Source organism: Phacochoerus africanus, chromosome 3 (assembly GCF_016906955.1).
Source record: "Phacochoerus africanus isolate WHEZ1 chromosome 3, ROS_Pafr_v1, whole genome shotgun sequence".
Classification (NCBI taxonomy): Eukaryota; Metazoa; Chordata; class Mammalia; order Artiodactyla; family Suidae; genus Phacochoerus; species Phacochoerus africanus.
In genome coordinates this window covers 80,487,784-80,502,862 of record NC_062546.1, presented here as the reverse complement: position 1 = coordinate 80,502,862, position 15,079 = coordinate 80,487,784, and the positions used below count along the sequence as shown (strand labels likewise).

General features: G+C 45.3%; 1 protein-coding gene across 1 annotated transcript in view; it reads right to left on the bottom strand.

Annotated features, from left to right (window-relative positions):
- The window catches only part of LOC125122982 (lactase-phlorizin hydrolase-like), a 63,717-nt gene that overhangs the window by 30,138 nt on the left and 18,500 nt on the right, over window positions 1–15,079 (bottom strand). Inside the window, 7 exon segments of the mRNA XM_047772029.1 lie at window positions 9,127–9,336; window positions 9,338–9,465; window positions 9,468–9,504; window positions 9,506–9,619; window positions 9,621–9,861; window positions 12,180–12,258; window positions 13,524–13,626. Of these exon segments, the coding sequence (XP_047627985.1) occupies window positions 9,127–9,336; window positions 9,338–9,465; window positions 9,468–9,504; window positions 9,506–9,619; window positions 9,621–9,861; window positions 12,180–12,258; window positions 13,524–13,626 (912 nt within the window).

Genomic DNA, 15,079 nt, shown 5'->3' with positions numbered 1-15,079 from the left:
CTGATGTGAAGCACTCACGCTATTACTACCAATTCTACTTTTTGGCCTCATTCCCTTGGGAGACTGTCAGTCCCATAAAACAAAACTCTGAAGATTTGATGAAGTATCACCCATGTTCCAATCAGCAGCATATCCACATGCTTACCCTTGAGCACCTCATTGATATTGGTTGAAGTAGGTGACTCTCGAAGAATCATGGAGGAGATCTTCACCTTCCCCTATGGGCATGCCATTTCCAGCCAGGTAGATTGGAACTTTTCCTCTTGTGTATTCCAAGGATACAAACCGCAACAGCCTCCTTATACCCCAGGGCACCACACGGATCCAAGGGGACGCGGTCTGGGGCCACGTGGGGTCCACGTGTTGGGAGAAGCCTCCGATGGTATCATAGCTGGGGATGCAGGTGTCTTGTTGGGCCTTGCTGATGAGGCGGGAAGTGTAATGGGACAGGCCTAGAAAGTCGGCAGAGCCTTTCAGGAGCTGCTTCTCCACCTCGGTGAACTCAGGGAGCTGGGCCACGGGACTGGGGCAGCCCTTGTTCACCTGTTGGACCTGGGCCCTCAGGGTGGCTGGGTAGTCTCCATCCACAAAGATGGGGTGTGCAAACCAGCCCAGCATGAAGTGCAGGAAGCGTTCAGATGCTCTCAGGTCCTCGGGCCTCTCTGGGGACAGGGGTTCTGCCCAGTCAGAGTTCAGCACAATGCCTACACGCCCCTGCTGCCTTGGGCGATGGTGGCTGTTGTAGTGGTGCCAAGCCCTGGCGTGAGCCTTGAGGACCAAGTGAGCCACCTTTGAGGAAGAAAGAAGGAAATACAGGTCTTAGTCACAACAGCAGCACCCACAAGCCCATGACGAGTCAACAACAGCAATGTTGGCAGGTTAACACCAAGGTCAAAAACGGTGGCAAGTTCATGACAACAGTAAGGCTGACAATGTCAACATCATAATGTCGTCAGGTCATCAACAAGTTAACAATGTCAGCAAAACATCAACAAGTCAACACCACCACCAAGAAGCTAAGACTGATACTTACTAACAATGTAAACAAGGTGACCACATGGACAGTGCTGACATCAACAACATCAATAACATGGACCACAGCCTGAACAAGTCAACAACATCCACAACAGTGTCGACAAGTCACCACCACCATCACCAGGTCACTAGCAGCAGCATTACAACCATATTAACAAGAACAGGTGTTTTGACCTCTTCCCCGTGAGCCTCACTTATGTGGCAAGTACAGTTACTGATACCACAATTCAGATGAAGAACACAAGATCCAGAGGGGAGAGAACACAGGTAGTCTGACCTTAGGCCTGTATTGTCACCCATAGTGCTATTCTGCCTCAGTAACTATTTACTGACTAATCAACAACTGATTGGCCGTAGGGGGAGGGGATCATTTCAGTTAACACACAAAGGAGGGGACAATTCTTTCTAGCCCACCTGTTCTCCATTCCACGGAATGAAATCTAGAAGGAGAAATCACAACCAGGATCTTTGTGTAGATTTAACTCATGGTCTCACAAAAGTCAACACCTTTCCTTGGAATACCATGAGAAACTGGGCAAAAGCAGGGTGTCTGGAGTAAAGCAAGCCCAGAAATCTGTCTTGACTCTATCACTAATGTCCTCAGTAAACTCAAATCATCTTCTCTCGCAACTTCAGTTTCCTTTTCTTTTTTTTTTTGTTTTTTGCTATTTCTTGGGCCACCCCTGCGGCATGTGGAGGTTTCCCAGGCTAGGGGTCGAATCGGAGCCATAGCCACCGGCCTACGCCAGAGCCACAGCAACATGGGATCCGCGCCACGTCTGCAACCAACACCACAGCTCACGGCAACGCCGGATCGTTAACCCACTGAGCAAGGGCAGGGACCGAACCTGCAACCTCATGGTTCCTAGTCGGATTCGTTAACCACTGTGCCACGTCGGGAACTCCCAGTTTCCTTTTCTGTGGGAAGTGGGTAATTATGGTTCCATCCAGGATTAAATGTGGTTGTGTAAACAGAGCACAGAGCAGAAATTTAGAGGGCAGGAAGGGCAGCTAACTACCACTTAGCTCCCTTTCTTTTTCTTTCTATCATGTGAAGATGATGATACACACCTATGTTTGAAGAATTTCATGCCAAAACATGCCCTAGCAAGAGAAGCTCCTGACTGCTTTTCATGAACGAAATGTTAGTCTTTCACTGGGTCCTAACCTCCAAGAGCAAACTGTGCTCCTTTCCAAAAGGCAGGAATGCTTCCCTTCTGAGCTGGTCAGTGTTCAGGAGGGGTGCCTGGTGGAAAACTAGATAATCATGAGAAAAAAATCACTGTGGCAGTGTAATGACATAGAAAAGGGTTAACAACATGCCAATGGAAAAAATGGGCCCTAAGGCAATAATGATATATCAGTGTAGGTTCAGTAAAATGGCACAGGGGTGTGGGATGTTGATAATGGGCCACGCTTCATATGTGTGAGGGTTGGCAGTAAATGTAAATTTACCATTCAATTTTGCTATGAACTTGAAACTTCTCTAAAAATACAAGGGCACTAATGTGAGTGCACACTGTGGCTGCACTATGAATGCAAGGAAGCCATGAGTAGAAGGAAATAGTGAAAGAAATATGAGACAGGTATTTTCTCGGAAATTTTTCCTTAATGGCATTATCATTTTTTAACTTTCAAATAAAAGGAGGACTTGAAAGAAAAATGGTGAGCTGGGAGATGGGATTAAGATGGCAGAATAGAAGGACTGGAGCTCAACTTCTCTCCCCAAAACAACAAAATTCACAAATAAAGGCTGAACAGTCTTCACCCAAATGGACTGGACCTTAAAAAAGATATCCTACTCCAGAAGAAAAAGAGGAGGCACACATCAAAAGGAGGGAAGAGCGATTTCACTATATAAACAACCCCATACCTCCCATGTGGGAAGCCCCACAGACTGGAAACTTAACTGGTTCACAGAGATGCACCTACAGGAGTGAAAGTTCTGAGCCACACATCAAACTCTCACGTGTGGGGATCTGTACTGGGATGGAGGGAGAAAGAGCCCCTGGAGCATCTGGCATTGAAGGCCAGTGGGGCTTGTGTACAGGAGCTCCATGGGACTGGGGAAAATGGAGACGCCAATCATAAAACGCACACAAAGACTTCCATATGCACTGGGTCCCAGGGCAAAGCAAAGTCTCCATAGGAATCTGGGTCAAACCTGACTGTAGCTCTTGGAGGACATCCTGGGAAAGCAGGGGTAAATGTGGCTTGTTGTGAGGGAAGGACATTTAAAGCAAAACTCTCAGGAATATTCAGCAGCATGCCTTTCTCTGGAGGTGGCCATTTTGGGAAAATCTGGCCCCACCTGTCAGTCAGCACTGAAAAAACCCCAGGGCAAACAACAATCCAGGTGGGATCACAGACATGCCCATCAGTAGAGGTGGCCTAAAGACCCCTCAGGCACACAGCTGCCTCTAATCCCATCCAGAGACCCCCCCCCAACCAACCTGAGGGGATTAGAATCAGCTCCACCTACCAGGGGCAGGCATCAGTCCCTCCCATCAGGAAGCCCCCAACTGACTTCCATCACAAGGGGGGCAGACATTAGAAGTAAGAGAGGCTACAACTCTATCATCTGTAAAAAGGTCACCACACCAAAAACCTATCAAAATGAAAAGACAGAGAACTATAACTCAGACGGGGGGAGAAAGGAAAAACCCCAGAAAATCAGTTAAGCTGATGAAGAGATTCTCAGCCTCCAGGAAAAAGAGTTTAGACTGTTGATGCTGAAGATGATGCAAGACATTGGAAATAAACTGGAGGCAAAGATGGATAACTTACAGGAAACATAAGCAAAGAGATACAAGATATAAAATCTAAACAAGAAGAGATGCAAAATACAATCACTGAAATAAAAAATTCACTAGAAGCAGCCAACAGCAGAATACAGGAGGCAGAAGAACGAAAATAAGCGAGGTGGAAGACAGATTAGTGGAAATTACGGATGCAGAACAGAAAAGAGAAAAAAGATTGAAAACAAATGAAGAGAGTCTCAGAGAACTCTGGGACAACGTGAAATGCACCAACATCCCTACTATAGGAGTGCCAGAAGGAAGAGAGAGAGAGAAGGGGACAGAAAAAATATTCCAAGAGATTAAGAGCCGAAAACTTCCCTAACATGGGAAAGGAACCACTCACTCAAATCCAGGAAGCCCAACGAGTACCATATAAAATAAACCCAAGGAGGAATACACCGAGACACATAGTAATCAAAATGACCAAAAGTAAAGACAAAGAGAAAATCTTGAGAGGAGCTAGGGAAAAGAAACAAATAACATACAAGGAACCCCAATAACGTAAACAGCAGAATTTTCAACAGAAACTCTGCAGGCCAGAAGGGAGTGGCATGATATACTTAACGTGATGAAAGGAAAAAAACTCCAACCAAGATGACTTGACCCAGCAAGGCTCTCATTCAGACTGGAAGGAGAGAAATCAAAACCTTCACAGATAAGCAAAAGCTGAGAGAATTCAGCAACACTAAACCAGCCTTACAACAAATACTAAAGGAACTTCTATAGGCAGAAAAGAACAGAGAAGAAGGAAAGGAAAAAGAGCAGCAAAAACAAATCCAAAGTACTTAATAAAATGGCAATAAGAACATACATATCAATAATTACCTTAAATGTGAATGGACTAAACGCCCCAACCAAAAGACACAGACTGGCTGAATGGATACAAAAACAAGACCCATATATATGCTGTCTTCAGCGAGAAACCCACTTCACTTCTAGGGACACATACAAATTGAAAGTGAGAGGATGGAAGAAAATATTTCATGCAAACGGGGATCAAAAGATAGCAATACTCCTATCAGACAAAATAGACTTTAAAATGAAGAATATTTTAAGTGACAAAGAAGGTCATTACATAATGGTCAAAGGATCAATCCAAGATGATGTAACAATTTTAAATATCTACGCACCCAACACAGGTTCACCACAATATATAAGGCAACTGCTAAACAACCTTAAAAGGAGAAATTGACAATAACATAATCATAGTGGGGGACGTTAACACTCCACTTACAGCAAGGGACAGATCAACCAGACAGAAAATCAATAAGGAAACACAGGCCTGAATGAAGCATTAAACCAGATGGACTTAATAGATATTTATAGGACATTCCATCCAAAAGCAACAGAATACACATTCTTCTCAAGTGCACATGGAACATTCTCTAAGATGGATCACATTCTGGGCTACAAATCCAACCTCGGTAACTTTAAGAAAAATTGAAATCATATCAAGCATCTTTTCCAACCACAATGCTATACGGCTGGAAATCAACAACAAGGAAAAAATCTGCAAAAAAACACAAACACGTGGAGACTCAGCAACACGCTACTAAACAACCAATGGATCACTGAAGAAATCAAAGAGGAAATTAAAAATACCGAGAAGCAAATGACAACAAAGATATGACACTCCAAAACCTATGGGATGAAGAGAAAATGCCGTTCTAAGAGGAAAGTTTATAGCAATACAAACCCACCTCAGGAAACAAGAAAAAGCCCAAATACACAAGCTAACTTTACATCTAAAGCAGCTCGAGAGAGAAGAACAGACAAGACCTAAAGTTAGCAGAAGGAAAGAAAGATCAGAGCAGAAATCAAGGAAATAGAAACAAAGAAAACCATAGAAAAGATCAATGAAACGAAAATCTGGTTCTTTGAAAAGATCAACAAAATGGATAAACCCCTAGCCAGACTTATCAAGAAAAAAAGAGAGAGGACTCAAATCAATAAAATTAGAAATGAAAAAGGAGAGGTTACAATGGACATCACAGAAATACAAAGGATCATAAGAGACTACTATATGCAACTATTTGCCAATAAAATGGAAAACCTAGAAGAAGTGGACAAATTCTTAGAAGAGTACAATCTTCCAAGACTAAACCAAGATGAAATAGAAAAGATGAATGGACCCATCACAAGAATGGAAATTGAAACTGTGATTAAAAAACTTCCAACAAACAAAAGTCCAGGACCAGGTGGCTTCACAGGCGAATTCTATCAAACATTTAGAGAAGAGCTAACACCTATCCTTCTGAAACTATTCCAAAAAAATTGCAGAGGAAGGAATACTCCCAAACTCATTCTATGAGGCCACCATCACCCTCATACCAAAACCAGACAAAGATATCACAACAAAAGAAAAATACAGGCCCATTTCACTGATGAACATGGATGCAAGAATCCTCAACAAAATACTAGCAAACTGCATCCAACAATACATTAAAAGGATGGTACATCATGACCAAGTGGGATTTATCCCAGGGATGCAAGGGGTCTTCGATTACCACCAGTCCATCAGTGTGATACACCACATTAACAAACTGAAGAATAAAAACCATACGATCCTCTCAATAGATGTGGGAAAAGCCTTTGACAAAATCCAACACAGTTTGGGGGGTGGGGGGATGTGCTTGGCCTGGCGATGGAAATCCTGTGAAATTGGATTGTGATGATCATTATACAACTACAGATGTGATCAATTCTTTTGAGTAATTAAAAAATAAAAATAATTATTAAAAAACGTGAGCTGCACTTTCTCAAATGTCTCTGTAGAAAAATCTCAGGAACCACAGTTGTAGGGAAGCCTATGGAGAAAAGGTTGGGATGAACTTTACAAAAAAGAGACAATCAGAAAGGTTCAAACCTGCCCCTTTCAGAAGTGTTCTCTCTCTCCAGTTTCGGTCACTTGCTGAACAAGAGCAAAATGGATACTTTGACTTAAATGTTATATTTTGGCATTTCATCCAGTCCTTTGTTCAGAGCATTCTTGCTCACTCAAATTGTAGGTATTTCAATTGTTCTCTAATATTTTTTTAAGTTTAAAATTTTTTTATTTTGTTTAAGATTTTTATTTTTTCTTTTTATAGCTGATCTACAGTGTTCTGTCAATTTCTACCATACAGCAAAGTGACCCATTCATACATATATAATACATATTCTTTTTCTCACATTATCCTCCATCATGTTCCACCACAAGTTACTAGAAATAGTTCCCTGTGCTAATCAGTAGGTGTTTCTCTAAAGTCCTAATGTGTACTAGCCTTATCTTCCCCAAAAAGGTTTTAATGTCTCCTTTTTTTCTGTCTTTGTCTTTTTATGGTTGCACCCGCAGCGTATGGAGATTCCCAGGCTTGGAGGTCTAATCGGAGCTGTTGCTGCTGGCCTACATCAGAGCCACAGCAACGCCAGATCTGAGCTGCATCTGTGACCTACACCATAGCTCATGGCAACACCAGATCCCTAAACCACTGAGCGAGGCTAGGGATCGAACCTGCATCCTCAGGGTTCCTAGTTGGATTGTTTTCACTGTGCCAAGATGGGAACTCCAAAAGGTTTTATTGTTTTGATGGCAGTTAACATCTAGCATGGGACACAGTAAATATTCCTATTTCAGAACAGAACAGAACACAAAGTTTGGCAGAGGAAAGCCAGACTAACATGTCCATCCAAAGAATGTTTCCAGGAAGCTGGTAGGTTTTGGGGAGATTTTGAAGAAAAATGGAAATGATAGAGGGAACCATATTAAACTACTTAAAAAGGATACATATCCCCTTCTTGCTGAAGCAATTCCCTGATTGCTCTCGGGAAAGACTACCCTGTTCCCTCTCCACATCTTCATCTCTCAGCCAGTGTGTTGAGGGGCAGAGCTGGGACCTGGACAAAAACAGTCAGTGCCCTATAGGCCCCTAGTCTAGACACAGTGACTGTTTCAGGGACGGGGATGTGACCCATGCAAAGACCAAGAGCAAAGGGATACTTACATTGAGAGTACCAGAACAGAGAGGCAAGCTGTCTTTTCTGCTTTCTGCTGGTCTTGAAATATGAAAGATTGAGGCCATCTGGCTACCAGGTAGCCCAAGAATAAAACCCACAAGGGGAGAAGGAAAAAAAAAATTGGGTCCTGGTGACATTGTCTGTAGTTTGAGCAAGCTCCATTCTGATCAGCTAAAACCAAGACTTTTCAGTTTCCTGAACTCAGAAATTCACTCCTTGCTTAAGTCAATATGGGTTGGGTTTTCTTCCTTTCTTTCTCTCCCTTTCTTTCTTTCTTTCTTTCTTTCTTTCTTTCTTTCTTTCTTTCTTTCTTTCTTTCTTTCTTTCTTTCTTTCTTTCTCTCTCTCTTTCTTTCTTTCTTTCCTTCTTTCTCTCTCTCTCTTTCCTTCCTTCCTTCCTTCTTTCCTTCCTTCCTTCTTTCCTTGCTTCCTTCCTTCCTTGCTTCCTTCTTTCCTTGCTTCCTTTCTTCCTTCCTTCTTTCTTTCCTTCCCTCCTCCCTTCCTTCCTTCTATCTTTCCTCTCTCTCTCTTGCCACACCTGTGCCATGTGGAAGTTCCCAGGCAATGTCACAGTTGTGACCTCAGCCAGAGTGGCAGCAACACTAGATCCTTAACCCACTGCACCATAAGGGAATCTCCTGGGTTGGGTTTTCTGTCACTTGCAATTAAGAGTACTGGATGGAGTTCCCATCGTGGCGCAGTGGTTAATGAATCCAACTAGGAACCATGAGGTTGCGGGTTCAATCCCTGGCCTTGCTTAGTGGGTTAAGGGTCCGGCGTTGATGTGAGCTGTGGTGTAGGTCGCAGACGCAGCTCGGATCCCGCGTTGCTGTGGCTCTGGCGAAGGCCGGTGGCTACAGCTCCGATTCAACCCCTAGCCTGGGAACCTCTATATGCCATGGCAGTGGCTCAACAAAAAGCAAAAAGACCAAAAAAAAAAAAAGAGTCCTGGCTAACACGGAAAACTTGCTTTGGAGTCAAGTAGACTTGGGCTCAAATATTGGCTTCAAACTGCTTAACCCACTAGCGATGTCATCACGACTTAACTTCTCCTCCTCCTGAGCCCCCTTCCCTCATCCATCAGAGCTGTTCTGAGGATGTAGTAGCCATTTTTAAAATGTCATAACAGCGTTTGGACAAGTAAAGTTATTAACAATTTATGGTTCCTTCCCTCCCTCTGATCTCCTCTAAAGGAACAAAAGGAAAGACTTGCTGATGGGAAGGTAAAATGACCTTTTTCCCAACCACATATCCTCTCTCCTCCAAGGAATAGGCACTGCCATGATGGGAAGTACCTTAAAAGAGGCCACCCCTGGGTCAGAGATGCCTGGCGCATGTTGACCGGTGCCGTAGCCTGCATAGCTCATCACCCACGGCTCGTGGAAGGTCACCCACATCTTCACACGGTCCCCAAAAGCAGAGAAGCAGAAGGCCGCGTAGTCCAGGAAGGCATCCACCACACTCTCATTTCTGCCACCCCCCACGATCTGCAGGGACTGAGGCACGGTCCCAGTGGAACAGGGTGGCCATCGGCTCGATGTGGGAGTCCAGCAGGCTGTCGATGAGCTTGTTGTAGTAGGCGACGCCCTGGAGGTTGGGGCTGTGCCCCTGCCCAGAGGGGAAGATGCGGGACAGGAGATGGAGAACTTGTACAACTGGGCCCGGAGGCAACGAAAGCAGGGCCACGTCAGTGTCCACCTTGTGGTAACTGTCACTGGCCACCTCCGGCGTCGCTTGGCCTTTGGCGGTGTCCTGGTGCCCGAGTCTGTCCCAGACGCTTGCCCCTCTTTCCGTCCTCAGCCCAGCCTCCTTCCACGTTAAAGGCTCCTGTGGAGACGCCCCAGAGGAAGCCTTCGGGAAAAACACCCTGCAGGAGAGCATCCCGTTCTGCCCTGGACTGGTTGGCAAACGTCTCCCCAGACGGCCTGATAAGCCGAGCGGGGAGGCGGTGGGGTAGTCCTACTGCTGTCTCCGGGTCCAGCTGCAGGGCAGCCTGAAGCGTCAGGTTGTCAGTCAGAGAACAAGACCTGCTGTGGGAGGAAGGTGACATAAAGGGACAGCGTAAGTGCACACTCTGAGTTACAAATGCCCGTACTGACGAATGGCAGCAATCTACTTAATCAGGAAAGATTCTGGAAACTCTAAGTCGAAAGCCATATCCCTAAAGTCGGGGGCAGGATTTGACTGGTAAGTGGGAAAGTTATTATCCTTGCCCCTTCTTAGATGAGTTATCATTGCTCCAACATCAGAAAAAGTACTGTACTGTTGCTACGGTTCTCTGTATTCAATCACCTTTGAAGACTATCCGGAGCGGTGATGAAGATTTTTCTTCTTATAATGTATGCTTTATAAAACAGAATAATACCAATAACCTCAACTTATCAAGCCTCTTTTTAGAAGATTTTATGGCTGCACCAGTGGCATATGAGAGTTCCCAGGCCAGGGACTGAATCCAAGCCGCAGCTGTGGCAACACCGGATCCTTTTAAGCTACTGCACTGTGCTGGGTATCAAACCCACGCTTCTGCAGCAACCCAAGCTGCTGGAAGTGGATTCTTAACCCGCTGCACTTTGGTGGGAGCTCCTACTGAGCCTCTTGATTTTGTGCTCATCACTGTAATAAAAATAAATGCATAGAATCTCACTTCCATCTTAAAATGAATGTATGAGATAGGTACTATAATTACAATAATCCTCCTAAGGAAAGTGAGACTTGAAGGTATAAGTAACTTCTGGGCATCATGCGGCCAGCAACTATTTCCCATCCTGTGCAGAGTATTTCAGTAAACGAACTGTGGACCACTTCAACATCAACCCTGCCTACAACTTCCTTTCTTCTTCATGCTGCCTTGAGTATGTCCTTAATGGCATGAGCTCAACCACCCATTCTGGACCACGAGGTAGAAATGTTTTTAAGGATGACAAAGCACCAAAGTAGGAGCCTAGATTCCTGCTGATTTTACGCACTCTCCACTGTCCATCTCCAGGCTTCCTTTACTCATATACTCATGTAAACATACATACATCTTTTTTCTTTTTTAAATGAGAACTTCTCCTTGATCATACAGGTTGCAAATGGTAGAGCAAGGCGTTTGTGCTTTTAACCACATGTCACTTTGTATGTGTGTAGAGGTGTAAGCATTTATGTGCATAGATGTCTTTTTATGTTTTCTTTCAGTTAAATATACCTGAAAGACACATCAGAAATATAGCTGAAATAAAACACAATATAAAAATGCTACTTTCATATGCAATAACATCTGATATATTCTATTTAATTCTAGTCTGTTTTTCTCCTTCTCTCTCCTCCCTTCCCCCCCCTCCCTCCCTGAGTCCTGTCCCCCAGGCTGGAAAACAGTGTATGATAACATGCACAAGTTACACCAGTAGAGTGCAACCTTGAGGAAGGGTTGGTATAGGTGGGTGTCTTTGGCCTGGAGAAGGGAACAAGCATGGGAAAGAGGGGAGAGTACAAGAGCATCTCCCTGTCCTAGGGCCATCATATGGAGAGGGCCTGACACTTATTCAAGGTTGGTTCAGGGTGCGGAACTGGTAGAAAGGACAGGGACGCTACAGAGGGACCTCCCTGCCATGAAGTGTGGTCTGGGCTTCACAACCCAAGCTCTTCCTGTTTTCTAAAACATAAACTCATCTGCATTTACTAGAAAAGTGGTGCGGGGAAATCCACTGGCTTCCACACCATCCTTTTCTCACTGACTTGAGAAGCACAGTGGAATATGGGAACATGAGAGTGATACAATTACACAGATAACCTAAAGTCTGCTCTAAATTTTTCTTTTAGCATAGCACTTACAAACTTTGGTACTTTGGTCATGTGCTAAGAAATTATTTCCAACCCTACGCTAATTTAAAAACTTCGTCCTGGAAACGGTCAAACTGGACTTCTGCCCCGCTGCATAGCTAGCTTTCCGGTCTACCTTGTCTCCTCATTGGGAAATCGTTTCACATTTCATGTGAAGAAATGGGGCAGAGAGCTCACTTCACTTACTCAGATCACGTAACCTCAGAGATGGGTGGATCTATCATTAACCCAGCCTGTTTTCCCACAGTCTCATGCTGCCTCCAACAAGATCTTCAACTAGCAGGCAGGGGCTCAAACCTCAGTTCTGCTGGCTGAGTGCACTTGGGTGAACTGCAAGGTGACTGACTGACTGGTGAGAATGTCAGAGCCATGTGAGGCCCCGAAGATGGACCTCTAGAATGGCCACAATAAACTCACTGGCCCGAGAGGAGAATGGCCACAGTCCCCTGAGATCATTCGTGTCAAAGAACAGCAGAGTAGTCTGCAAATACCAGTTACTGAGAGTCCACAGGAAATCTAACATTACCTTTTCTTGGAACTTGAAGAACAGCTCAGGAATGTATTAATATCAAACCCAATGGTGAACACTTGGTCTTCATTTAGGGCTGTAAGAGAAGGAGTTTAATTCACAACCAACCAACAATACCATGACTGCCGTCAACACTTTTCCTCACTTACACACCACAACCAAACTCCAAGCAATGGTTCCAAGCCCCTGTGGAAAATTCCACGGGCTTAAGATGTAAGGAGGGCAGAAGTGATTTTTTTCCTGCTTAGTTCACAGTCGCTCTCAAACCTCCACATGCATCAGCATCACCTGCAGAGCTTGTTAAGCACAGATTGCTAGGTCTGCTCCAGCGTTTCTCCTCTATTTCTTATCTGAGTTTCTGATCTGAGGTGGGCTCTACAATGTGAAGGGCCAACAAGCTCCCAGGTGATGCTGGTGATGCTTGTCTGGAGACCAAACACGGAGAACAACTGATTCAGAAGAACTCAAGACATCAGCAAGGGGAGGCTTTCTTTTTTATTGTGCTAAACTATGCATAAACATAAAACTGAGCACATTAACCATTTAGAAAGGGGTGGAATTTAAGAACAGAATTCGTTATGCCATCAAAGGTGAGTTGAAAGGAAGGTTAAGCGGCATCCATGGATGTGGTTCATGAGGTCTGTAGCGCCAGCTCAGCCCTGGTTACCAACTTCTCCTATATTCGGACCTCACACAGAGACTGGACTGGGTACCAGGGCACCCAGGAGTGTGCCGCTCAGCCCCTTCCTGCAGAGGGTCTGGTGGTCCTCAGCCCCTGAGGCTTTGGCCTACCCCACTTTCCCTTGACTGAACTGGACCAGGAGAAATCTTGTGATGCATGGCCTGCCAGTCAGATTCACGCTCAAGAGTCTGAACTGAAAGACACCGAGGAGATGGACCATGAGCTGTGGGCCCTACACCTGAAGGTTTTGATCAGGTGATGGCGACATGAACAAGTAAGGTGGCTGGGGTGGGGAGGCAGTCCTGCCAAGGGGGAGCAGAGATGAGAGACCTTAGACAGAGGGGTAATGGCAGAGGACAGACAGGCACCGAGCAGTTGGCATGCTTACACACGACATCTGAGGCCTGATGGTCTTTATTTCCTTAAGACCAAGGCATCCTGAGCATCCTTGTACAGAACCTCTCTTCTTTCTTGGGCCAGTAGGAGCTAAGGGACCAACACTAAGAAGGCCAGGGACACTAAACTCATCTGGAGTGTGCTCTCAGGCGAGCCCTCCTCCAGCCACTCCTCCTGTTGGAAATCCAGACTTTCAAGATAGCTACCTCACCAGCCAGTGCTCCCAGTGCCACTCCAAACCTCTCCAGTGATGGTCCACTCACCTTTGAGAAGGCTGAAGAGCACATCGGCTGGGTTCTTCCTGGTGGAGAGGCAGTCCTGGAGTTTCAGATTGAAGATGAAAAGTTTCACATTTGGCTCAATGGTCTGGAAAAGATACAGGCCAGCAAGTGAACTGAAGCTGCCTAGAATAAGGCTTTTGTTAACAGGGACAGATTTTCAAGATGAGAAGCCGCAACACGCAGTCTGGATTTGGAAATGATGGCTCATCCTCTCAGTCAATGAGGAGAGCTGGTCTAGACTCTGAGGGTAAAAAAAAAAGTCTTCACACTGTTCAGTACCATAGGCCATCTCCCGACCGAATTCCAAAGAGACAGGCTCACTAGGCCATCATCTCAGGCTCCGAGGTACCTCCTAGAACCAGGCACACAGTATGAGGATCAGGAACAAGGTGGTCTGCTCATGTCAGGGGCCTGCTTGCCACAAGAAGGTTAATCACTTGCCACCATCACTGTATTTATGGGTGTCCAGGGTTTGCTTCAAAACATTCTGGTTTGGGAGGGAGAAGGTAGGGTACAGATGAAATAGGATCATTCAGGAGTTGGTAGATTTTGAACCTGGGGATGGCTTCATCATACTTTTCTTTCTCCCTTTCGCCAGGTCTGATATTTTCCAAGAGGAAAGTTAAAAGGAGCGATCTTCCTTAATACGGGGGCAGCTGTGATTTTTTCTCCCATTTCTAGCCATTTCAGTGTCAAAAGAAACATCTTTAGGCGGACATGCTGTTTGACTTCACTTTAAGTTACCTTTTCGGGGGAGGTTGGATTTGGTTATTTTTCCCACACTAGTTTTTCCTTGCTCTGAGTCGTTAAAGGCCACCGTGAAATACCAACAGCAACTACTTAAAAAGGAGCCAGGCATGTTCTTGATTTTCTTAGAGCTACCGGTAACAAAGAGGTGCCTTGAGCTCTGATAAGCTAAGTTGCTCAGGACCACTTAGTGAAGCTGGAACTCACACAGCCTTGTTTGTCCTTTCCCTGTGCCGGGTCAATGCAGAAAAGCCAAACTACCAAGGGATCCCAGGGCTCTCTCCTTCCTGAAAAGTCAATACTGAGGCAGCCTGAGCTATCTATCACAGGACTGGAGAGCTGGAGGAGCCTTCTGCTGAGTGGGGCACTCCCTGGTGAGCAGAGCCTCTTGTGATAAAGGGATGTGGGACCCTGATCTGCACCTCCTGAAGGATTCAGAACCTGTGCGTGTGCTGTGGCTCCTCAGGTCTGAAGACACCTCTGGGCCAGAGGGAGTGGCAGCTGAGGCTAAGGGAGGGGTGTGCAGGTACTCTGGGGAGAGTGGAGGCATAATGAAGCTTGGTTTGTTAGGGTCAATATTTACACGACCAGGAGTTTCTGTTGTGGTGCAGTGGAAACAAATCCGACTAGTAACCATGAATTTGTGGATTCGTTCAGTGGGTTAAGGATCCGGTGTTGTGGTGTAGGTCGCAGACGAGGCTTAGATCCCATCATTGCTGTGGCTGTGGTGTAGGCCAGCAACTGTAGCTCCAATTAGAGCACTAGCCTGGGAACCTCCATATGCTGCGGGT